General features: G+C 42.9%; 1 protein-coding gene across 4 annotated transcripts in view; it reads left to right on the top strand.

The window, feature by feature from the left end:
• The window catches only part of LOC130306282 (proto-oncogene tyrosine-protein kinase receptor Ret-like), a 61,223-nt gene extending 35,777 nt beyond the window's left edge, over positions 1-25,446 (top strand). For 3 of the 4 annotated variants that reach the window (XM_056552084.1, XM_056552083.1, XM_056552082.1), the window contains exons 9-19: positions 2,064-2,174; positions 5,323-5,436; positions 5,779-6,035; positions 8,737-8,884; positions 13,428-13,535; positions 16,455-16,669; positions 17,073-17,195; positions 20,136-20,206; positions 21,271-21,408; positions 21,648-21,747; positions 24,245-25,419. In XM_056552084.1, the coding sequence (XP_056408059.1) occupies positions 2,064-2,174; positions 5,323-5,436; positions 5,779-6,035; positions 8,737-8,884; positions 13,428-13,535; positions 16,455-16,669; positions 17,073-17,195; positions 20,136-20,206; positions 21,271-21,408; positions 21,648-21,747; positions 24,245-24,424 (1,565 nt within the window). In that variant the 3' untranslated portion in view covers positions 24,425-25,419. Of the gene's footprint in view, positions 1-2,063; positions 2,175-5,322; positions 5,437-5,778; positions 6,036-8,736; positions 8,885-13,427; positions 13,536-16,454; positions 16,670-17,072; positions 17,196-20,135; positions 20,207-21,270; positions 21,409-21,647; positions 21,748-24,244 lie in introns of all 4 variants that reach the window. The other variant, XM_056552085.1, reaches the window with a different exon arrangement.
• The last annotated feature ends 367 nt before the right edge of the window (positions 25,447-25,813 follow it).

Below are 25,813 nucleotides of genomic sequence, written 5' to 3'. Positions count from 1 at the left end.
GTAAAGGCGTCAAAATACATTAAGAAAGCAGCGACGCCTCCAGGGCTGCTCAATACTATCCTGCGACATAGTTGTCTATGAGGAACCTTCACCTTCCGTTGAGCCAGCATTGGACATGGCCACACAGGTTCAGGAAAGGTAAACACTAAAGCAGTGGTGTCCAACCTGCGGACCTCCAGATTAGAGATGAGCGAACTTACAATAAATTCAATTCGTCACGAACTTCTCGGCTCGGCAGGTGATGACTTTTCCTACATAAATTAGTTCAGCTTTCAGGTGCTCCGGTGGGCTGGAAAAGGTGGATACAGTCCTAGGAGACTCTTTCCTAGGACTGTATCCACCTTTTCCAGCCCACCGGAGCACCTGAAGGCTGAACTAATTTATGCAGGAAAAGTCATCAACTGCTGAGCCGAGAAGTTCGTGACGAATCGAATTTACTGTAAGTTCGCTCATCTCTACTCCAGATGTTGCAAAACTACAACTCCCAGCATGCCCGGACAGCCAACGGCTGTCCGGGCATGCTGGGAATTGTAGTTTTGCAACATCTGGAGGTCCGCAGGTTGAAGACCACTGCACTAAAGTAATAAAAAAAACAAAAAAAAAAAAACTACTCAAGTTGAAAATAAAATCCATTTCACATGGCGGCTATGAACCCCACAAAAGAAATAACTCATGTCGCTTGCTGATATACTGCAGGAGGGACTCCGAAATGGCTGCTCTACAGGGTAAAATACGCGTCCTCTGTGGCGGTAAGTTCTGTGTAATAGGCGCTGTGAACAGCTGATTTCAACATTTGCACCAAAATTACTAACAACTTGCACCAAAGGATAAATGTGGTTCATGTCCACGAAAACCAAAGTGAAAAAAAAAGGGGTAAAAAGAAACTGTCAACAGGCAAAATTGATAAATCCCCCCCCCCTATGTGCTCATACTGGCAGCACAGGGATAGGGAATAAAGAGACGAGGCAATGGCAGCTAGACAAGTAGCAGATGTCCTGGGTCAGCACTTGAAATCCAGGATGGTTGGGAGGTCTGTACAACTACATAAGGTTCCACACAGGTAAAACATAATGACATATACCGTATTTTTCGCCGTATAAGACGCACTTTTTCTTCCCCAAAACTGGGGGGGGGGGAAAGTTGGTGCGTCTTATACGGCAAATACACATTAAAACCCTGTCATATCACGGCGGTCCCTGCGGCCATCAACGGCCGGCACCCGCGGCTAATACAGGACATCCCCGATCGCGGTGATGCCCTGTATTAACCCTTCAGATCAAAGCTGACCGCCGCGTCTGAAGCGAAAGTGAAACTTCCCCCGGTTGCTCAGTCGGGCTGTTCGGGACCACCGCGGTGAAATCGCGGCGTCCCAAACAGCTAACAGGACACCGGGAGGGACCTTACCTGCCTCCTTGGTGTCCGATCGGCGAATGACTGCTCCGTGCCGGGATCCCCTGCATGGCTGGCGCGCTCCTTTGTTGTCATCACGTCGTCGTGCACGCCATCCCATCATCCAGTAAGAGCGGCGTGCTTAGCGACGTGATGTCGGTGATGGAGAGCGAGGATACCGGGCAGTAGAGACATTCCGGAGCGACGGGGACGCGGCGACAGCGATGGAGGGCGACATCCAGGGCAGCGGTGACGGGTCCGGAGCGGCAGGGACACGTGAGTATTAACTCCTATACCAGTGGTCTTCAACCTGTGGACCTACAGATGTTGCAAAACTACAACTCCTGGCATGCCCGGACAGCCAACGGCTGTCCGGGCATGCTGGGAGTTGTAGTTTTGCAACATCTGGAGGTCCGCAGGTTGAAGATCACTGTCCTATACTTTACATTGTATTTGGTTCAGAATCTTTTTTTTCTAGCTCTTCCTCCTTTAAAATTGGGTGCGTCTTATATGCTGGAGCCGAGCGTCTTAGGAATAGGAACATCCAATTACGAGAGAGGAAATGTAATCTACAGCGGTCATAGGTTCGATGCCCATAAACTCAAACATTTTTCTGTTCATGTGACAGTATATTGCCTGTGCTCTGCTCCATTTATTTTTCTTTTTCTTTAAAGGGATCACTAAGAACTATTCTACTTGTACACCGAGTACCCTTACCTGCCCTGATGAGATTTGTGATGCCGTGGAGAGGAAAGATCAATCAATCTGCCCACAGGACTGCACAAGTATGTCTTCTTATTCTTCTAATACTTATTGTAGTGTCACTTGTCCAGTCTTTTTCTTAAAGGGAATGTGTCGCCTAGATTTTTTTCCTGATTAAAGGCAGATACTAAAACATATTCTTTTTTTCTAATCTTCTTCTATTTTTTCTATTTTCTGTAATTTTTTTTTCATTTACTTTTTTTTGTACATTATTATGGGGGATGCCATCTTTCCAGAGGTATTTTTAACAGCATTTAGTGATGTGCTTTACTGCAGGATCCCTGGATCATAGAAAGCAATAGACAGGACCTGTCCCAATTCACCTTTTCAGAGGTCATTCTACAGGGGGGGGGGGGTGTTGATCTCTCCTGTGAATGGAGGTGGATCCAGTGTTATCTCTTTACTGGTGTCACCTTTCACTGTGCTCTTGAGAAGAAAGAAAATGATCTCATCTTAGTTTTAGCCCTGGATTTTCAAGATTATTATAAAATTATAGATAGAAGAAAGAAAACTATAAGAAAAATTCTAAAGAAAGTCTTAAAAAATATGGTTGACATAAAATTCTGATTAAAAAATCAGTCATTTTCTAATAACACCTTCCCTTTAAACAATGAGCTGTACAAAGTGGGGACAAAAAAAATTGTGAAGACATTTTCTCTGCTTTTATGGCTCCTATTCAACCTTAAAGGGGTACTCCATTGGAAAACTTTTTTTTTAATCAACTGGTTCCAGAAAGTTAAATGGATTTGTAAATTACATCTATTTAAAAATCTCTTAATTTTCCATTATTTATCAGCTGCTGTATACTACAGAGAAAGTTCTTTTCTTTTTGAATTTCCTTTCTGCCTGACCACAGTGCTCTCTGCTCACCCTGTCCCTGTTCCATTTCAGGAACTGTCCAGAGTACAAGCAAATCCCCATAGCAAACCTATCCTGCTCCGGACAGTTCCTAAAATGGACAGAGGTGTCAGCAGAGAGCACTGTGGTCAGACAGAAATTAAATTCAAAAAGAAAAGAACTTCATGTGGAGTATACAGCAGCTGATAAGCACTGAAAGAATAAAGATTTTTTATTAGAAGCAATTTACAAATCTGTTTAACTTTCTGGCACCCCTTTAAATATGAACTGGGATGGAAAATGCAGGTGAATGGTATGATCAGCTTTGTCCATTTACTACATTCACGTAGATCTGGCTGCTGTCTATTACAGGCATTTGCATAGTTAAAGTACTACTAACTCACATGCTGCCATTAGAGGAAAGTAGTAAAAGTCAATTGTGACCAAAACATTCGTGGAGAATAAAGGAAGCAAGGAATGTCCAATGACAATGCTGTTCATGAATATGAGCCATAAGTGTTCACAGCCAAAACCCTTGCCTGTGCACAACGCAGCACTGTGGCTTTCTGTGAGTTGCAGTCAGCTTGGATTCCGCATCAATAAAATTGTGTTTAATGCTTGTGTGAACATACCCTCAGAAGAGCAGATGCCTTGAAATAGCCTTAGATCACCATAGGATCAGTACAACCTCTGAAGACCGGTGGGGTAACTGAAGGCTCATGTGCTCCAATGTAAAACTTTAGCTTCTTCCCCCTCCCCCATGAAACTTCTCTTGATGGCTGCAGCCAGTCTGTAATTTTCAACTGCATCACTAGTGTGCTGCGCAGTCTGCAACCGGAGCATTGTTCCCTCTAAGCTAGGCAATACAGAGAAGTGCTATTATACTGTAAAGTGCCCTAATAATTAAAGGAGATATACCATGCAAAAAAAATATCCCCTGTCCTTTTGGAAGTTTTACATCACAGGATCCGACAGCTGGGACCCCTGCGATCTCCTGTATGCAGACCCCCTCACGAAGCGGCGGCCAACATGCCCCCGGCATCGTCTTTTGGATGGAGGATACATTTTTCAGCATGATACTTCTTTTTTAAGTATAGTTAGACAAAAGACAAAATAGGAAACCTGCTACTGGGATTAAAGGGGTTTTCCAGAGAGGGAGGGGTTTTTGACATGTGGCTTGGGCTGCAGTGAAAGTAATAAAGAAGTATAATAATTTTGGCCCAATCCCTGTCGCTGCCGGTTTTATAAGATTACCCAGACCAGCACAATCATTGGTTAAGTAGGCAGTTTGCAAGAACCAGAAAAAGGAGAGGAGCAGCAGGGACTAGGACCTCAGGAAAAGGACCAGGGCTGGGGTCAGGCTGGGAAAGTATATTTCTTTCTTACTTTGACAGCAGCCTGAACCACTGGTTAAAAACCCGCTCTGTCTGGAAAACCCCTTTAAATAGTATGCAAGTTTACTGTTATTGTGTATGGCTCTAATGATCTAGAGCAGTGAAGAGGCTAATGAATTTATATCCCTAGTGACCTTGGGTTGTAAAAGGGTTCATATCAGAATTCTTGGTGGAGGGTAGTAGAAGGCTTAATTCAGTATACTTGGGGTCCAGTAGTAACTCACCACTCCAGAAAGGTAATGTCTGGTTTCCTCTGTGTTTTAATCATAGAGATTAATGCAGGGAGGGTATATAGAGGACTGTGCAGCTGTAAGTATAAGGCTAAACAGTTTTCTCTATGAGCAGTAGAGCAATTCAGGAGGGCTCTGCCTGATCATTAGAGAAAAGGCAACTTTAGTGTGCTGAGGGAGACCTGTAAGCCCAACCGGCTTAGGGGCCTGGTCACAACTGCGACTGCTGCAACCCTATATCTACACCACTGTCAGACACTGCAGTCGTATTACAACTTAAAGCAACTGGAACAGCAGACTACAAAGTATGGTTGAAACTGTAGAGATCAACAATTCCTCTGGTTATATTTTCATATTTGATAAGAATGTCCCCCTATCAAGTATTATATCTTCTTGTTACCCATAAACTCATAGGGGAAGATTTATCAAAACCTGTCCAGAGGAAACGTTGCTGAGTTGCCCATAGCAACCAATCAGATTGCTTCTTTCATTTTTGAAAAGGCATCTGAGAAATAAAAGAAGCAATCTGATTGGTTGCTATGGGTAACTCCTCTACAAAGGTTTTGATAAATCTCCCTATTAGAGACTTTTTATTTTTTTTACCCTACATGTACAATCATGTCATTCTCCATTATCAACCATGTACACCATGGTAGCAGATCCATTCTTTAAAGGGTTTTGTTGCTTTTTTTTTTTTTTTTTTGATGCAGAGTTAGAGGTCATTGGTGGATATGAGAGAAATCAAACTGGAATAAAAGCAGGTTACGGTACCTGTTACTGCCTCCTCCCTGACAAATGCTTCTGCGAGAAAAATATAGAGGAGGGTAAGAAATGTATTTACCACCTTTTTTTTTACCTTTTAAACTGAATGGGGGAGATTTATCAAAACCTGTTAGTGGTGCAGTTGCCTATAGCAACCATTCAGATTCCTTCTTTCATTTTTAGAGAGACGTGGGAAAAATGAAAGATGCAATCTGATTGGTTGCTATGGGCAACTGCACCACTCTTCCTCTAGACATGTTTTAATAAATCTCCCCAAATATTACTAAATACAGCCTGTATTCTACAAGTGTGCATATTTCCCAGCTGAGATTTTCCAGAAAAATAAGTAAAAAAAAAAAATGTGATAAATTATATTTTACTAATATCTGCTATTTCTTTTACAGTCCAGCTGTGTGATGAAGCTTGTAAAACGGTTATCGCATGTGGAGTTTTCCTATCTTTTATCATCTCTGTGCTGTTGTCCTCATACTTTATTCACCGCTATCACAAAAACTCACCAAAGCCCCCTATAGCTTCTGCTGAGATGACTTTCCGCCGACCTGCCCAGTCTTACCCAATCAGCTACTCCTCAACTAATGCTCGACGACCATCTCTAGATTCTATGGAAAACCAAGTCTCAGTGGATACATTTAAAATACCAGTGAGTTCTTGAGCCCAATGTTAGATTATTTGTTTAATATTATATTTTCATATCCACCAGTCAATCATCTACCAGTAGCCCTTTATCCATGGCAATTTACCCAGCGTAAGGTGCTCAATCAGTTTTCTTCTGCTCGTATATGTTTAGATTTTTTTGGGATAGTGATTGTGGTTATTTAAGGTGGAAAGCTTTGACATATTGGTTTAGGTGTTATGGTCAGAATCTGGGGTTCAGGTTAGTCTTCCACATATTGGTGGTTCTACCAGGACCTCGCCTGCAGAAATGTGGAAACATGGCTACAGTAAGGCTAGGATTCCATTGAGATTTTTGCAATGCTTTTTTTTAGGCTTAAAAACGCCTTTGTGTGGAATTTGCCTTTTATGGCCCCTTTTGGCGTATTTTTTTTTCTAAATTTGTTGGGTATTAAAAAAAAAGGATGCAGTAGGGATGGGAAAAAATGTTATTTTTTAGAACAACATTTTAATACATTTTTAATAATGTGTGTGTGTTTCACTTTTTTTTCAATCTATTTTTTTTACAAACTGTTCCATGGTGGGAGTTATAGTACCTGTACTAATAGACAGATCGCCCCGGGTGTTACTCCTGACACCCGATGCAATCATCCGTAATATAGCAGAGATGAGAAGCGACTCTATACAGCGCTCACATCTCTGTACTATATTCCGGCCAGTGATGTGAATAGAACATCACTCAGATTTTCTGCCCAGAGTGGTGATTGGCCGGATGGTTGCAGCCAATCACCGCTCTCAGCGGGAAATATGAATGAGTGATGTTCTGTTCATATCACTGGCCGGAGTATAGTGCAGAGATGCGAGTGCAGGAGAAAGCTGCTCCATCTCTGCAATTGATAGGACGATCACATTGGGTATCAGGAGGTACTACTACTCCCAACATGGAGAACACTCTGCTCCATGCTGGGAGCTGTAGTACCTGCATTAATAGACAGATCGCAGCGAGTGTCACTCCTGACACCCGCTGTAATCTTCCTGTATAATAACAAAACGGGGGACGCTGTTTTTTTAAAGGTAACCTTACAGACAGAACATGCTGCTGTTGCTAAGGGCAGCACAATATAGACAGGCATGCCATTTCCAGCGGTCTGTCGCTTCTGCAAGTAAGTGCTGTATGTAAGTTTGACTAAACTACTGTACAGTGAGAGAGTCCAGCATATTTATTAGGCACCACTCCCCTGCCCATCTGCCGATGACTGACAGGCTTCACTCTATGTATGTAGAATGGGAGAATCTGGATGGATACGACAGATTCATCACTTGCCGCACTGGGCGCATACTGCAGACTTCAACATGTACTGGATATGAAAGACCACTGGAAACAGCATGTCCGCATGGTAAGGGGGTGGACATGCTGTTTCCAGCGGTCTTTCATATGCAGATACATAGTACATGTTGAAGTCTGCAGTATGCGCCCAGTGAAAAACACACACACGCTACATTTTTATTATTGTCTGCTACATTTTTAGTGCCCTGCCCACCCACATAAATTGATCCTTGTTTAAAAATTAATAAAAATGTCATTATTAAAAACAAAAGCATAAGTTTCCTTAAAGGTGTACTCCACCTCTAGACATCTTATCCCCAATCCAAAGAATAGGGGATAAGATGTCTGATCGCGGGGGCCCCGCTGCTGGGGACCCCCGCAATATAGAATGCGGCACCCACCTGTTTCTGCTTCGGAAGCGCTGGAGGGTCTGGGTCCCTTTTACCGGAACGGAAGTCCGTGACGTCACGCCCCACCCCCTCAATGCAAGTCTATGGGAGTGAGTCGTGACGTCACGGACTTCCGTTCCGGTGGTCGGGACCCAGACCCTCCAGCAATTCCGGAGCAGAAAGAAGAATAAAAACCACTGGCAAAAATGCCAAAGTTAAAACCAACATGGCATTTTTCTTGGCCTTTTTGCTCTCCCATAGACTTCTATGGGAGGAAAATGCCACGATTTCTGTGCAAAAAACGCCAATCTAGGATTTGGAGGGCATTTTTGAAAACCCGCCTCTGCACCCAAAATAGCTAAAAAACGCCCCAAACTGAAAAAAGCCAAGTGGATCTGGCATTCTGCAGTTTACTATTGACTTGCAGCTAACATCTGAAAAAACGCAGTGCGGAAAAAATGGGCATTTTATGTGAAAATCCTCAGTGGAATTTCAGCCTTAGGATCAGGAAAAAAAGTGAAGCTTGACGAAAGAATCTAAAAGGGGCCTTTTAAGGACTTCCAAGAAAGGTTGTAGCTCTCTAAGCCAGCGTTTACAAGATTTTTATTGGAAAATGTTGTAGTTTATTTTTTTTTATTTTTTTACATTTTTTTTCATGTATTTTACTAAAATTTAAGTATTGATTAAAGGGGTTGTCCCATTTCCTTACAACCATCTTTTTCAGCCTCTCTGGCCTGTTTTCAGGGGCTGGAGGTGATTAGGAAAGCCAAAAGCAGCCAAAGCTGGAAGTTAAGCAATAACTTCCATTTTAATGGGAGTTACACAAACCATAATGCCTAAAGTAACATAAACAGAGTTCCAAAGAGGCCAGGGGAAACAGGCTGTTGTACACAGGCCAAATGAGCCTGAAAAGCCAGAAATAAGGAGATTGGACAAACCCTTAAGTAATAATGTGTTCATCAAACTTAAATAAATTGCCAAATAGATTTTTTTTCTTTGTCTTTTATTTAAAGGAGGATCCAAAGTGGGAATTTCCAAGGAAAAACTTGGTTCTTGGCAAAACCCTTGGTGAAGGAGAGTTTGGGAAAGTGGTAAAGGCGACGGCATTTAGGTTGAAAGGAAAAGCCGGGTATACCACAGTGGCTGTCAAAATGTTAAAAGGTAATTACAGAAAATCATGGTCCCATTTTCTTACATAACATTCTACAATGACTGATACTTACTTGTCCTTGCTCCCACACTGTGTGTGGTCCTTATGGGGTGCTGCCTGGAGTGTCCCTTTGCTACTATGACCTGTTCTGACCTATACCTCTCCTTTCTGCTTTTCCCTTTTCGTTTACTGACTGTGCCTTGACATTATCGTTTGGTTTTGACTTGGCCTTTCTGAGCCTGTTAACTTACTGAGTGTAGGTGCCATCGCCCAGTTGGGGGTCACCACTTTGGCAGATTATTCAAGTAGGTAGGGGCGAGTTCTGGACTGCATGGTTTATTATCTACAGCGACACCCACCTAACTACTTATTTCTCTTGTATGCTTTTGTTGTATCAAATGCCATGAGATTTGTACAGTTTCAACTATGTTATAATTGGCAACTAATACACTAATACTAAATAGTCCCTGATTCCAATGGCGTTTATACTTGTTACCCTGTCAAATCCCCCCCCCCCCCCCCCCCACACACACACACACTCTAACACCTACCTTGACCCCAATGTATAATGTTCACTCTCTTTATTGCTGTCTAGCTACAATTACAAAAAGGTAGCAATTACTTTGAATCAATAACATATAGGTTTGAATGTAAGGCTAAGGGAGTATGATTCACCCCCCACCCCCTTCCCTAGTTTCCTAGTCAACTAGTATGCTATTCAAGGAAAGATACAGATTGGGGGGAGAGCACAGGTTGTCTCTATCCATGATGCTTATTGGTTGCGACAAGCTGCTAAGCTTGAAGCTATGTAGTAAAGTAAAAAAATAATAATAAAAAAGACCGATGGGGGTGTGCCTAGTGCATTAACTCAATAACTAGGATCCCCTTAGAATAGCAAGGGGGGAGAATAAAATGCAAGTATGTGAGAGGATGGGCAAGCGTGCTCGTAGATAATAGCCGCTCACCTTAAGCAAGTGGTATAACTCTCATATCACCCCACTAAATTGGGGGTATCAGGAAGCAACAGCTGCTGGCCTTGAGGTCCCAGGAGATGGTGAAACCAATCCTGCAATAAACAGGGGAGAAGAGCAAAGAAAAAGGATCTCACTTGGTAGGCGCTGCTGTGTAGTTGCCAGGAGAGATGGAATCCAAACATGGAAAGAGGTATGGTAAACCAAAGGTTTTATTGAAGATGGTAGCAGATAAAATAAAAAAAAACAATAAAAGTAGCTGCAGAATAGGATGGCGCGTTTCGGAGGAACACCTGCCTCAGATCAGTATTGTACAGTAACAAACATTGCAGGCGCATATAGGGAGTAAAAAGGCGCCAATGTTGCTGGGAGGAGACTTGGCACATTCAAAACATGTTTTAAAAAAATACACATAATGCGTTACAAAGTATATAAAACATCATCATTTTGAATAGGAAGTTGAAAGTGATTGCTGTTTCAATATTATGAATAATGTTTACAGCGGCAGGTAGTGGCCAGAGGCGAGACCGATCACTAGCTGTAATGTAAATATGCAGCTGCGGCGGCCGCATCTCTGCGGAAGCCATGGTTAGGACGTGTTGCCAGGTAGGGAATCACATGATTCTATTTGGCCAGTGAGAAGCCGTGGGCGGAGTCGTGAGCCGTGCTGTGTGTGGTGCTGCGGAGATGTCAATAGGAGTGCTGTCAGCGCTGTCTACACAGCTTCTGACAGCGCTCCTATTGACATCTCCCCAGCACGGCTCACGACTCTGCCCACAGCTTCTCACTGGCCAAATAGAATCCTGTGATTCCTTACCTGGCAACACGTCCTAACGATGGCTTCGGCAGAGAGGCAGCGCCGCAGCTGCATATTCACATTACAGCTAGCGATCGGTCTCGCCTCTGGCCACTACCAGCCGCTGTAAACATTATTCATAATATTGAAACAGCAATCACTTTCAACTTCCTATTCAAAATGATGTTTTATATACTTTGTAACGCATTGTGTGTATTTTTTTTTAAACAGGCTTTGAATGTGCCAAGTCTCCTCCCAGCAACATTGGCGCCTTTTTACTGCCTATATATGCCTGCAATGTTTGTTACTGTACCATACTGATCTGAGGAAGGAGGAAGGTGTTCTTTTGAAACGCGTCATCCTATTCTGCAGCTACAGTGACCCCCCGACTTACGATGGCCCCGAAATATGATCATTTCAACATACGTTGGCCTCTCAGAGCCCATCGTATGTTGAAGGCAGCATCGACATATGATGCTGCTGTGTGTCGGGGTCATCGTACAAACAGCTATCTGACAGCGCTGACAACTTCAGCAACTGACAGTTGTTTAATGTCCCCGTGTGCCCCGTTCTGCCTCCTGTTAGTCACATGCTGTCCTGCTAACTCACGCAGGCTTCCACTGTGAGCTCTGTGTAAGCCCCCCCCCAGTGCAGCCATAGCCAATAGCCTGCAGCATCTTGCTGCAGGCATCCAATGAGCCCTCCCCTTCCTTTCCTATAGAGCTGTAGTCGGCAGGATCGTAATGGAGGACATTCTGTCCCCCCTGAAGGTATTTAAAGAACTGTACAGTACTGTATGCGATGTCACACATCACATACAATACATATACACACTATACACCCCATACATCAATGTTGCCCTATCAGTGTGCCTCCAGCTGTTGCAAAACTATATAACTTCCAGCATGCCCAGACAGTCAATGGCTGTACATGCATGCTGGGAGTTGTAGTTGTGCAACAGCTGGAGGCACCCTGGTTTATTAAACACTCCCCATACACTCAATATACAATGGTCATCCCAGAACCAATTAGCAGTTTCCCATAGAGATATGTATTCAACATACAATGGTTCCGAGGCCCCAGAACCAATTACCATTTTTACATAGACATATGTACTCGACATATGATGGTCTCAACATATGATGGTTCTCCTGGAACCAATTATTATCATATGTTGAGGGACCACTGTACTTTTATTGTTTTTGTATTTTAACTGCTACTATCTTCAATAAAACCTTTCGGTTTACCATACCACGTTTCCAAGTTTGGATTCCTTCTCTCCTGGCAACTACACAGCAGCGCCTACCAAGTGAGATCCTTTTTCTTCGCTCTGGGCTGGGATTATGTATTAAATGGGAGATCATTTGGAATGACTGATGTTTAAAAGGACTTGAGAGTCTTAGTTAACAGTAAATTTAGCTGTAGTGACCAGTGTCGGGCAGCTGCTGCCAAGGCAAATAAAATCATGGGGTGCATCAATAGGGGCATAGATGCCCACGACAAGGAAATAATTCTACCACTGTACAAATCACTAGTCAGACCACACATAGAATACTGTGTACAGTACTGGGCACCAGTGTACATGAAAGATATAGTGGAGCTGGAGAGGGTTTAAAGACGGGCAACCAGAGTAATACGGGGAATGGGAGGAATACAGTACATAGAAAGATTATCAGAATTAAGGTTATTTAGTTTAGAAAAAAGAAGGCTTAGGGGAGACTTAATAACTATGTATAAATATATCACGGGACAGTACAGAGATCTCTCCCATGAACGATTTATACCCAGGACTGTATCTATAACAAGTGGGCATCCTCTACGTCTAGAGGAAAGAAGGTTTCTACACCAGCACAGACGGGGGTTCTTTACTGTAAGAGCAGTGAGACTGTGGAATTCTCTCCCGGAGGAGGTGGTCATGGTGAACTCTGTAAAAGAATTTAAAAGGGGTCTGGATGCATTTTTGGAGAATAATAACATTACAGTTTATGGATTCTAGATCTATAGGGACAGAATGTTGATCCAGGGATTTATTCTGATGCCATATTTGGAGTCGGGAAGGAATTTTTACCTCTAGTATGAGGGTTTTTTGCCTTCCTCTGGATCAACTCAGTAGGGACTCATTAGGGATATAGGTTGAGCTTGATGGACTCTGGTCTTTTTTCGACCTTATGAACTATGTTACTATGTTCTCCACTAGTGTTGCTCGCGAATATTCGCAATACGAATTTTATTCGCAAATATTCGTGAATATAGCGCTATATATTCGTAATTACGAATATTCATTTTTTTTTTTGTTTTTTTTTCACAGTACACATCACAGTGATCATCCCTCTCTGCTTCCAGCTTGTGTGGTGTAAAGAAGGCTCTAATACTACTGTGTGAGACTGGTGTGCGAATTTTCGCACATGCTAATTTTCGCATATGCAAATTTGTTTTCTTATGCTAATTTTGTATATGCAAATTCTCGCATATGTTATTTTTGCATACGCGAATATTCGCATATGCGAAAATAAAACGAGAATATTACAAATATGCGAATATTCGCGAATATATGACGAATATTCGTCCATATATTCGCGAATATTCGCGAATTCGAATATGGCCTATGCCGCTCAACACTATTCTCCACTAAGCTTGAAGCTAGGCGCTACTCATGCCATGCTTAGTCTGTATTAATCCTAATGTAATATTTCACCAGCCAGGCTTTTGATCCCCTAGGAGAACTGATCTCCTACATGAAAAATAATATAAAAGAAACCTGAATTTGGCTATTATATCTTTTCACAGAAAGCGCCTCCCAGAGTGAACTACGGGATCTTCTTTCTGAATTCAACCTCTTAAAACAGGTTAACCATCCACATGTCATCAAATTATATGGGGCTTGTACACAGGATGGTAAGTACATCTATTCATCGATCACTCAACTGTATTCTTCTGTTAGATCTGTTTATTATGTATCTTCACATAGTAATAGCTTATTTTTTAAATTCTGTAAATATACGGTACATGGTTTGACACAAGGAGACTTGAGTAGCCAGAGAGGTGCTGTGCAGCAAGGTCAGGGAGCAGCCACCCAGGAACAAGCTGTTGGTGAAAAAGAGAATAAGATACTTTGCTACTACTGCTGGGCTAGTGTGGCTGTAGGCAGGGCCGGCCTTAGGGGTGTGCGAGCTGTGCAACAGGGCGCCATAGCAACAGGGGCGCCGGGCGGCCGACACAGCTCGCACCAGGTATATGTAATTTGTATTGCCTGACGTGCAGTCCGGGCGCCGGGCAGGTAACTTCTTCAGACATTTAGCGCTGCTTCGGGCAAGCAGCGCTAAATGCCGGTGTAATGGAGAAAACTGTGCCCTGTAGCGGAATGTGACCCTCCGCACAGGGACACAGTTTTCTGCTTTGCAGGCTGCTCCCTCTCATTCCATTCCCACTACCCTCCCTCAACTGTGTCACATTCCGCTTCAGGGCACAGTTTTCTTCATTACACAGGGAAGTTTCACTTACCCCGCCCTCCTCTGCAACTCCGGTTGGCTGGCTGGCCCGAGTCTGAAGAGGGACGTCACACATGTGACGTACCTCCGCAGACCCGCACAGGAGGACGTCAGTGACGTCACTCGTCAGGCCGATGCAGGAGAAAAGGGCAGCGCAGGACAGGTAAGTGTGTCTGTGTGTGTGTGCATGTGTGGGTGTCTGTCTGTGTGTGTGGGTGTGTGTGTGTGTGAGTGCGTGTGTGTGGGGGGGGGGGGAACCTGCTACTACCTAATGTGGGGAACCTGCTTCTACCTAATTTGGGGAACCTGCTTCCTAATGTGGGGAACCTGCTTCTACCTAATGTGGGGAACCTGCTTCTACCTAATGTGGGGAACCTGCTTCTACCTAATGTGGGGAACCTGCTTCTACCTAATGTGGGGAACCTGCTTCTACCTAATGTGGGGACCTTGCTTCTACCTAATGTGGGGACCCTGCTTCTACCTAATGTGGGGACCCTGCTTCTACCTAATGTGGGGACCCTGCTTCTATCTAATGTGGGGACCCTGCTTCTATCTAATGTGGGGACCCTGCTTCTATCTAATGTGGGGAACCTGCTTCTACCTAATGTGGGGAACCTGCTTCTACCTAATGTGGGGAACCTGCTTCTACCTAATGTGGGGAACCTGCTTCTACCTAATGTGGGGACCCTGCTTCTACCTAATGTGGGGACCCTGCTTCTACCTAATGTGGGGAACCTGCTTCTACCTAATGTGGGGAACCTGCTTCTACCTAATGTGGGGAACATGCTACTTCCTAATGTGGGGAACTATACTGCACCTAATGTGGGGAACTATACTGCACCTAATGTGGGGAACTATATTGCCAACCTAATGTGGAGAACTATACTGCACCTAATGTGGGGGAACTATACTGCACCTAATGTGGGGGAACTATACTGCACCTAATGTGGGGGAACTATACTGCACCTAATGTGGGGAAACTATACTGCACCTAATGTGGGGAAACTATACTGCACCTAATGTGGGGAAACTATACTGCACCTAATGTGGGGAAACTATACTGCGCCTAATGTGGGGAAACTATACTGCGCCTAATGTGGGGAAACTATACTGCGCCTACTGTGGGGGAACTATACTATACCTAATGTGGGGGAACTATACTATACCTAATGTGGGGGAACTATACTGCAATTAATGTGGGGGAACTATACTGCATGTGATTAAGGGGAGCAGGGGACTGGTGAAGGGGTACATGGGACTGATTAAGGGGGCAGGGGACTTATTAGATATAAGAATATTTGTCAAATACTTTTTTCCTCTTTGTGTACGTTTATGGGGGGGGTGCCCCACAAGGTTAGCTCGCACAGGGCGCCTGAACACCTAAGGTCGGCCCTGGCTGTAGGTAAGTTAGCTTTAAGAGAAAGAGACTAGTCGATATATTGAGGGACTTCAGGCCTACGATGAGTCCTATTCATGTACTGTAAGTCTAACACTGTGTGGACTGGTGGTGCTAAAAGGAACAGAAACAAACAAAGTGTGTCTTTGGAGAATAGGGCAAGTATTGGAGAGTTGTCTCTGCTTCTGTGTAACACAAGGATACAAAGTAGTGAGCCTCCTGCTGTGCGGGGAAGACTAGGATTTACTTTATTTTAAAAACAGTGAAAAGTAGTGAGCACAAGGACTGGAAGAGACACAATTCATACTAAATAACTATGCAATCTCACAAGTGGTGTATAGGAGGAGCAGGCTGTGGCAAGGGGTATCCTCCCTGAGGCCCACAGTGGCAGAGCCAGTGGCAGAGCTCAACCCAATTTGGTAGAACCTTGGCAGGTTGCAGGGGGTCCGACTGCCGGGGCCCAACACGATCTACCGTACGGGGCCTAAGGCTCTTTGCCGAAATAGCGTGTTTCAACCACTGCATGATGCAGCGACAGATGCCCCCTCAATACATCTCTATGGCAGAGTAGACTGCCGAATGCAGCACTCTGGCTCTCTTATAGAGATGTATTGAGGTGGTGTGTCGGGCGCCGCATCATGCAGTCGTCGGACACTCCCCCTTGCCGCTGACTGCGAGAGCCCCGTATAGGAGATCGGGAGATAAGTTTTCATATCCCGGGGTACTTCTTTAAGAGAGGAGCCCCCTTGCAAGCAAGCTTAGAATTGTAGAAAAATAGAATTCTAGAAAACTGCTTTTTTTTATTATTATTATTTTTTTTATTAATGTAATCAAATGGTTTTATGTTACCTTGTATTTACCTTTTTATCAAAGCCCTTTTTACCATCTTTAATATTTACATTTGTGTTTTCTTTCCTCTGTTTCATTCAGGTCCTCTGCATCTTATAGTCGAGTATGCAAAGTACGGCTCTTTACGTAGTTTCCTGAGGGAAAGTCGCAAAGTAGGACCTAGTTCTGTAGGTGGTGACTCAAATCGTAACTCCAGCTATTTGGACAATCCTGATGAAAGAGCCCTGACTATGGGAGACCTCATTTCCTTTGCATGGCAAATATCCAGGGGAATGCAATATTTGGCAGAAATGAAGGTATGTAGAACTACTATATGATCATTTTCTTGAGGTAGCTACTCCAAAATATACCTTCAACATGAATGAGTCCATATTTTTTCATCTAAACGTTTGAAAAAATGCCATAAAGGAATAATGTATGCTTCATGGAGCCTGAATGTTTAGCTATTACACATTTGACATTTATGTGTTAATTTATTTGATATAAAGAAAAATTCTTGATGGACATGGGGATTCCATCATTTTTTGTAAAGATTGTATATTTCACAGAATAAAATAAAAAAGGAATAGGGGGTGGGAAGGTTTCAGAGATTTGGTGCTGCATTGAATGGTAACCTATTGTTACAACTGTAGCAATTACTTTAAATCAGTTGCATATATAACAAATATATATATATATATCTATCTGTTATTTTACCAGCTTGTTCATCGAGATCTGGCAGCACGAAATGTCCTCGTGGCAGAAGGTCGTAAAATGAAAATCTCTGATTTTGGTCTCTCTCGAGATGTTTATGAAGAGGATTCGTATGTTAAGAGAAGCAAGGTAAACTCTTTGACACTTTTTTTAATATTACACATGCTAGGACCACACATAAAAAAACTGTACTATGCAGTAAATCATATCAGACCTAGATTGTGTTTGTCTTAAAGTTTATCTGTCATTAACAAAAACTTATTAAATAATGTAGATAATAACAATATATGTATATTTGTGATATACATTGGTTAAAAAATGTGTATTTTGTTCCTGCAGCTATTGCTTGTGTGTCTCTATGAGGAGACCAAATACAGGAAGTGAGGGTGGACAAGCAGGGCTCTGTGCACTGGGGACAAGCAGGGCTCTGTGCACTGGGGACAAGCAGGGCTCTGTGCACTGGGGACAAGCAGGGCTCTGTGCACTGGGGACAAGCAGGGCTCTGTGCACTGGGGACAAGCAGGGCTCTGTGCACTGGGGACAAGCAGGGCTCTGTGCACTGGGGACAAGCAGGGCTCTGGGCACTGGGGACAAGCAGGGCTCTGGGCACTGGGGACAAGCAGGGCTCTGGGCACTGGGGACAAGCAGGGCTCTGGGCACTGGGGACAAGCAGGGCTCTGGGCACTGGGGACAAGCAGGCACTCTGTACAGTGAGGACAAGCGTGCACGGAGGACAAGCAGGGCTCTGTGCACGGAGGACAAGCGTGCACGGAGGACAAGCAGGGCTCTGTGCACGGAGGACAAGCAGGGCTCTGTGCACGGAGGACAAGCAGGGCTCTGTGCACGGAGGACAAGCAGGGCTCTGTGCACTGAGGCTCTGTGACACGCTCCCGGCTCACACAGTAGGATGATGACAAGCCAGGAGCCTGCACAGAGCCTTGCCTTAATGTCCTGTATTTTTTTCACAGAGACACACATGCAATGGCTCCTGGGACAGCAAAATATACACATTTTTTAAAGGGATACTCTGCTGGAAAAAAACATTTTTACAGATTTGTAAATTACTTCTATTTAAAAATCATAATCCTTCTAGTTTTTATCAACTGCTGTATACTACTACTCTCTGCTGACACCTCTGTCCATGTCAGGAACTGTCCAGAGCAGGATAGGTTTTGCTATGGGGATTTGCTAATACAATAGACAGTTCGCACTGTGGTCAGACAGAAAGGAAATTCAAAAAGAAAAGAACTTCCTGTGGATAGAGCAGCTGATAAATACTGGAAGGATTAAGATTTTTTTAATAGAAGTTATTTACAAATAACTTTCTGGCACCAGGTTGTTTTCCAGTGGAGTACCCCTTTAACCAATGCAGATTATAATTATACATATATTGGTATTATCTGAATAATGTAAAAAGTTTTGCTAATGACAGGTATACTTTAAAGGGGTATTCCAGGCAAAACCTTTTTTTATATATATCAACTGGCTCCGGAAAGTTAAACAGATTTGTAAATTACTTCTATTAAAAAATCTTAATCCTATCAATAGTTATTAGCTTCTGAAGTTTTCTGTCTAACTGATCAATGATGATGTCACGTCCCGGGAGCTGTGCATGATGGGAGAATATCCCCATAGGAACTGCACAGCTCCCGGGACGTGAGTCATCAAAGAGCAGTTAGACAGAAAACAACAACTCAACTTCAGAAGCTAATAACTATTGGAAGGATTAAGATTTTTTAATAGAAGTAATTTACAAATCTGTTTAACTTTCCAGAGCCAGTTGATATATATAAAAAAAAGTTTTTGCCTGGAATACCCCTTTAAAGTTGTGGTTGGTCATCATACCCATCATAATGACCAATGTGACACCCCAAGTATACAATATTTTGAAAATATGGTGGCACTCTGAAAATATTTATTTTTAAGTTATAGAATGCACGCACAATATAAACAGTAAAATAAAAAGAATAATAATGCATTTATTTGCAGGATTTAACATCTTTAAAAAACTGATCAATAATAGAATGTGCCTGATTCAGAACTTGATTTTAGGAAAATTCTAATTCTGCATAATAAATTACATTTATTTTTCTTTTCCTTGATGCGTGAAAATATCAGAACTTGATAATTGAATTTGATTTATTTGGTTCTTAAAGTGAATTATTGGATACAGTGGTGTATAAGTAGCTTTTACCTCATATTAGAAATAAGAATGTAATAAATATGTTATTTATGACTTGGCAGAAGCGTTCCCAGGAACACTGGTCCAGTGGAGAAATGTGAGATCATTCTTTGTTAGCATTCAGTTCTCTATCTTTTCTATTGAATCCTGTGAACACATGATCATATGTTTTTGGCCACTTCTCTTATAAATTGTAAAACAAAAATAGAGAAACAGAAACATAGCCGCACATCCACAATTTGTACCCTGATCTACTTGCTTCTCACATAATTTCAAAAACTAACAGGTTGTTAGTATACATTTTGATCAAAAAGTACAAGCCCACTCGCCACCTCAAGGCCGCCTATTCAGAGTGGGTCCCTAACCTAACACTGGCATAGCGCAGGGCAGAGACCACCGCCTCCGAGACACCAGGCCCACAGGAGGAACGACCCAGTGACCAAGCAGCCCCACTGCTGCCCGACCAAGCCCCTGGCCCCAGGCCACTCAACCTCACACACCAAGCACCACAGTAACAATGACTGCCACAGAGCACCACACCAGTGTGAACACCTACCAAGTGCTCCATGCCAGAGGGCTGGGAGAATGCTAGGAGGAATGCTGGGCCAAAGGAGTGGAGTGGAGTGCGGTCTATGAATTTATGCTGAGAAGCAAGTAGATCGAAATACAAATTGTGGATGTGCCGCTGTGTTTCTGTTTCTTTATTTTTGTTCTGTTATAAATTGTCTGCATCATCGCTTGCTAAAATCCTGGATGCCATGGGACAAATGATAAAGTGCCTTTTTGTGCTAAATCTTAAATACTTTAAAGTTTTATATTTAATTATTTACTACGGTAGTTAAAATATTTTCATGTTTGATAATCCCCCCCTCTTCTCTAATTTCCAGGGAAGAATACCAGTGAAGTGGATGGCTATAGAATCCTTGTTTGACCACATATATACCACACAAAGTGATGTGTAAGTTTTTGATTTATCAGGACTTCCTAAAAATATTTTTTTCAATAATTTATTCTTCCTACACACAGCAAAGCAATAGCTGGGGTCGACTGATGGATCATAATGCAATCTTATCAGAACGACTTCAGCTCTGTTAAATATAGGTGGCCATACACCATCAATAGCTGTCAGTCCTAACAGCTATATTTCCATTCTTTTCATATAATAATGAACAGTAAGCACAGGCAAGTGTGACTGTGTGCTGAATGGAGAAGGGTAAGCCACTGTCAGACTGTTATAGAGGCGTTTTTCCCCCCATGAACAAAAACATTCTGCAGTCGAAAGCCAACATGTCTGATCCTTCTTTTCCCTGACTGAGAGTTGGAAGGCCGCCATAAACAACCAGACAGCCAGATGGTCTCGCTGAAATTAGTGGGTTAACTCTTCTGTAATGTAAGTTGAGGATTTAGGGGGTATGCCCGAATTAGAAGCTATCCCCTATTACTACTATAGAGGATAACTAGCTGACTGTGGAGGTCCGACCTCTTGAACCCCAATGATCATGAAAACAGAGGTAATATGTCACTTTATTCATTTTGGAGGACATCTTACCTTGTTCTTGTGATCAATGGTGGTCAAATCCCAACTGATCAGCTAGTTATAACTAGCTAATTGTAAGATAACCCCCTTATAGGGTCACTCAGGTAGTCCTAATACAGACACCTTTTAGCATCTGTAATATGTCCACAAGTCCCAGCTCAACTGCAGGTCTGATGACCCAAATTAGGGACATGTGCTCCTGTTAGTTTAGGTCATTAGGCCCATGGTCAGACTGGGATTTAAGGCCATATTTCTAGCCATCTTAATGAGGCATAAAGTAGAAAATAAGCTGACCTGAGCTAAAGCTTTTTGGCTCTTTACTAAGCATATGAGAAGCTTCTTTCATAAAATATTGGCAGTTCAAAGCCCAGAACCCTATTTGAAAAACCTGACGGGGGTCTATGATATACTAGAAGTTTTTTTTTTATAACTAGTAGTACTGATTTATTTATGGCATTTCACCTTGTGCTATCTTATGATAACAGGTGGTCCTTTGGGGTTCTTCTGTGGGAAATTGTTACCCTTGGTGGAAATCCATACCCAGGTATTGCTCCAGAGCGTCTCTTCAACCTCCTCAAAACTGGCTACAGGATGGAAAAGCCAGAGAATTGCAGTGATGAAATGTAAGTATGATGTACAATCAATAAGACATGTTACTAGTATAAGCTCAAGATTGAAAAAAAGATATTAAAGGACCTCCAAATTCATGGTTGAGTTGACTCCAAAATACATACTTGAAGCATAAAATGGGCTTCACAGCACACTCTATTGCTGATGTAAAGTGGTTCATTGAAGCACATTAATACAATCTCCATAAGAATTTTATTTGATTATTGCTAATAATTGTCCTATGAATTTTTAGGTACAATCTCATGCTGAAATGTTGGAAGCAGGAGCCCGATAAGAGGCCAACATTTGGTGAGATCAGTAAAGAGTTGGAGAAAATGATGGTGAAAAGCAGGGTGAGTGCAAAATTTAGTCTGCACCATAATGTTAATGCTGAATTATTTTTGTGTATATAGATGGATAGATAAAAATGCAGCTCTTTACGATATAAGGTTAGGTTAATACACAGTAGTTTGGTTAGTCACATTCATATGCATATACACAGTGTATGTATTTATGTACACTGACATACACACACAAAAACTCATGTATAATGACATATAGACTTAAACACTGCAGTCACTATCCTACTTCTCATGCACTCTGATACTTTAGGATAGTCAATATGGAGGCTGCAGAGTACAGGTGTGTGTGTGTGTGGGGGGGGGGGGGGCTGCACATCTTAGTTTTGTCCCCACATACACAGATATGCAGAGATATATAGAGGGATGCAAAAATACTTTACATGCACTAAAACAGTGTTTCCCAACCCAGTCCTTAAGGCACACCAACATTCCGGGTTTTTTCAGTTACTCCATTGGAATAGAACAGGGAAAAATTATAATCCTGGACTGTTGGTGTGCCTTGAGGACGGGGTTGGGAAACACTGCACTAAAAGATAAAGTAGGATTTTACAGCTAAGAATACCCCTTTCAATGTACCGTATATACTCGAGTATAAGCCGAGTTTTTCAGCACGATTTTTCATGCTGAAAACACCCCCCTCGGCTTATACTCGAGTGAACTCCCCCACCCGCAGTGGTCTTCAACCTGCGGACCTCCAGAGGTTTCAAAACTACAACTCCCAGCAAGCCCGGGCAGCCATCGGCTGTCCGGGCTTGCTGGGAGTTGTAGTTTTGAAACCTCCGGAGGTCCGCAGGTTGAAGACCACTGCGGCCTTCAACATCATCCAGCCCCCTCTCACCCCCTTTAGTTCTGAGTACTCACCTCCGCTCGGCGCTGGTCCGGTCCTGCAGGGCTGTCCGGTGAGGAGGTGGTCCGGTGGGATAGTGGTTCCGGGCTGCTATCTTCACCGGGGAGGCCTCTTCTAAGCGCTTCGGGCCCGGCCTCAGAATAGTCACGTTGCCGTGACAACGACGCAGAGGTGCGTTCATTGCCAACGCGGAGAAGAGGCGCCCCCGGTGAAGATAGCAGCCCGGACCACCTCCTCACCGGACCACCTCCTCACCGGACCACCTCCTCACCGGACAGCCCTGCAGGACCGGACCAGCGCCGAGCGGAGGTGAGTACTCAGAACTAAAGGGGGTGAGAGGGGGCTGGATGATGTTGAAGGCCGCAGTGGTCTTCAACCTGCAGACCTCCGGAGGTTTCAAAACTACAACTCCCAGCAAGCCCGGACAGCCGATGGCTGCCCGGGCTTGCTGGGAGTTGTAGTTTTGAAACCTCTGGAGGTCCGCAGGTTGAAGACCACTGAGGGCGAATGATGAGAAGAGGATGATGAAGGGGGGGTGTGGGGATGATGAAGGGGGGTGGGGATGATGACAAGGGGATGATGAAGGGGGGGTGTGGGATGATTACAAGGGGATGATGAAGGGGGTGTGTGGGATGATTACAAGGGGATGATGAAGGGGGGATGTGCGGGATGATGACAAGGGGATGATGAAGGGGGGATGTGTGGGATGATGACAAGGGGATGATGAAGGGGGGATGTGTGGGATGATAAGGGGATGATGAAGGGGGGATGTGTGGGATGATGATGAGGATGTTAATGACGGGTCTGGATGATGACAGGGGGGGATGAGGTATTTCCCACCCTAGGCTTATACTCGAGTCAATAACTTTTCCTGGGATTTTGGGTTGAAATTAGGGGTCTCGGCTTATACTCGGGTCGGCTTATACTCGAGTATATACGGTAGCTATAAAATAATTTCTCTGACTGTATTCTCTTGAAATTCTTGACTTGGCGTAAAGGGCATAAAGGTTGTGTCATTGGGAATACTGAGAAGCACCAATTTTATCTTCCCATAAGCATGTATCTCACTGTATCCCCACCCCAAAATATATACCTCTACATATAAATAATACCACCATATTATGACTACTTAACATGGTATGCCCATAGACAGGCAAATCCAGTAGAGATCAGGTGTAGCTGGGGAATAAACAAGAATGAAATCCACATATGCCTTAGGACAGCCCCGATGACCATTATGGCAAGCACAATACCTCATATTGCAGCCACAAGGCTCCTTCGTTGAGTTTGCTTACATGCCAGATGGGTGGATGAAGTATATTTCTAGTAGACTGAGAAAAAGTACATCTAACAACACCTATAGAACCCAGAGCCACATCAATATTACTATCCTCGTCTTACTATATATTGCTGGCAGAATAAATAACATAATTGGTGCCGTTATGCTGTTGATCAATTGACAAAGTAGTTAATAACCAATAGTAAATAACAAATTCATGGAAACTGCCCCTGTGCCAAGGCTTTGCATTACCACTGGTCAGCAGTGCTTTTGTCCTGATCATTTGTTTGTATTATGCTTTGATTATTGTATCGATTTTCTTGGAAGCATTTGTAACTTGCACTTTCTGGTCTGCATTTTAGGATTATTTGGACCTTGCTGCCTCTACTCCTGCAGACTCCATGCTCTATGATGATGGCCTTTCTGAAGAGGAGACACCTCTGGTGGACTGTAACAATGCCCCAATCCCCAGAACGCTTCCCTCAACTTGGATTGAAAACAAACTCTATGGTAGAATTTCCCATGCGTTTACTAGATTCTAGCTACGCTACCCAGTAGGACAAATGCCATCTATCTGAGCGTTAATAGAACTCTGCTTCTCAACAACCCCAGGGCTGTGTGTCTCTAAGAAATCAAACTTTGCTTTAAATGGCTGTTTAATTTCAAATTCTATTTATTTATTTGCTAAATTTTAATGCCAATGGTTAAATAATTTTGCAGCAGTGTTCAAAAGAAGCATAAGAAAATATTGTAGACATTTTTCATAAAACACATGCCTACAGTATAGCCAAGGAAATGATGTAGAAAGCTCTAATCCTAACTCATATCTGACATTGTATGGCGTAAACCAACGGCACTTAATATATAACTTACATACATATCTTGTTATATAAGGAGTAAAATGGACAAAAGCTAGCCCATAAGAGCATCATCTACCATTTAGCGACCATACCATTATGTTCCTTGGCCTTGAAATCTGCTAGTGCAGCCAGTGAACAGTAAGGTCTCGGCATATTGTGCGCATAAGCTTATGCACCCAGTGGGGGAAATTTATTAAAACCCGTGCAGAGGAAAAGTTGACCAGTTGCCCATAGCAACCAATTATTTTGCTTCTTTAAAAAAAAATGTTTTTAACGTTATCTGGTTGCTATGGGCAATTGCTCCGTTCTTTCTCTACACAAGTCTCCCCTCAGATAACTATAACATTAATTTAGAAGCTCCGATAACATGAATATAATATTTGACACTAGTAAGCAATAAACTGCTTTTCCTAAGCTTGAATGTGGAAACAAATTGCATTCATATATTGATAAAGATAAGTCATTTGGTTAATATACATAGGGCATTAGTGTCAATTATCAAGAAAAACATTTCCTGATTTTGACCCAAAGCTTAATATTTCTATACAACTATATTAAGCCACAGTATGACCCAATAAGGAGGCACAAAAATAGTTTCTACAAAGCCTTTCTGACAGTAAATGCAGATCCTGGGTGCTATGGTATTAGTGCATAGTTGTATACAAAATACTCCAAAATTATTATCTTTTTATCAAAGGTAGAGCTCCTGAGCCCTGTCATAGCATCTGTATCAGGGCCCCGCTCATACCATTTACAACTGATGTCTTCTTATTTGACCTCTCCATGTACCCGGACCCAGGTGTAACTGTCGCGTCTGTACCCTCTACAGCTACGCCTTTATCCTTGACCTTAGATATCTCACAGACCTGCTGTGCCGGTACCTAAAGCACAGATTGGAAGTTACCCTTTGTCATGTCAAAGGGCCACAGTAGAAAGTCTCCTAACCAACTTTTTGTCTTAGGCTATGTTCACACAAAGTATTTAAAGATATTTTTACAGATTTTACAGGAAAAAAAAATCTAAGGCAATGTTTTTTGGTCTATATTTTCAGCCTGCATTATTTCATGCAAA

Source organism: Hyla sarda, unplaced genomic scaffold (genome assembly GCF_029499605.1).
Source record: "Hyla sarda isolate aHylSar1 unplaced genomic scaffold, aHylSar1.hap1 scaffold_1365, whole genome shotgun sequence".
In the NCBI taxonomy this organism is placed as follows: domain Eukaryota; kingdom Metazoa; phylum Chordata; class Amphibia; order Anura; family Hylidae; genus Hyla; species Hyla sarda.
This window is presented reverse-complemented; position numbering and strand designations above follow the sequence as displayed.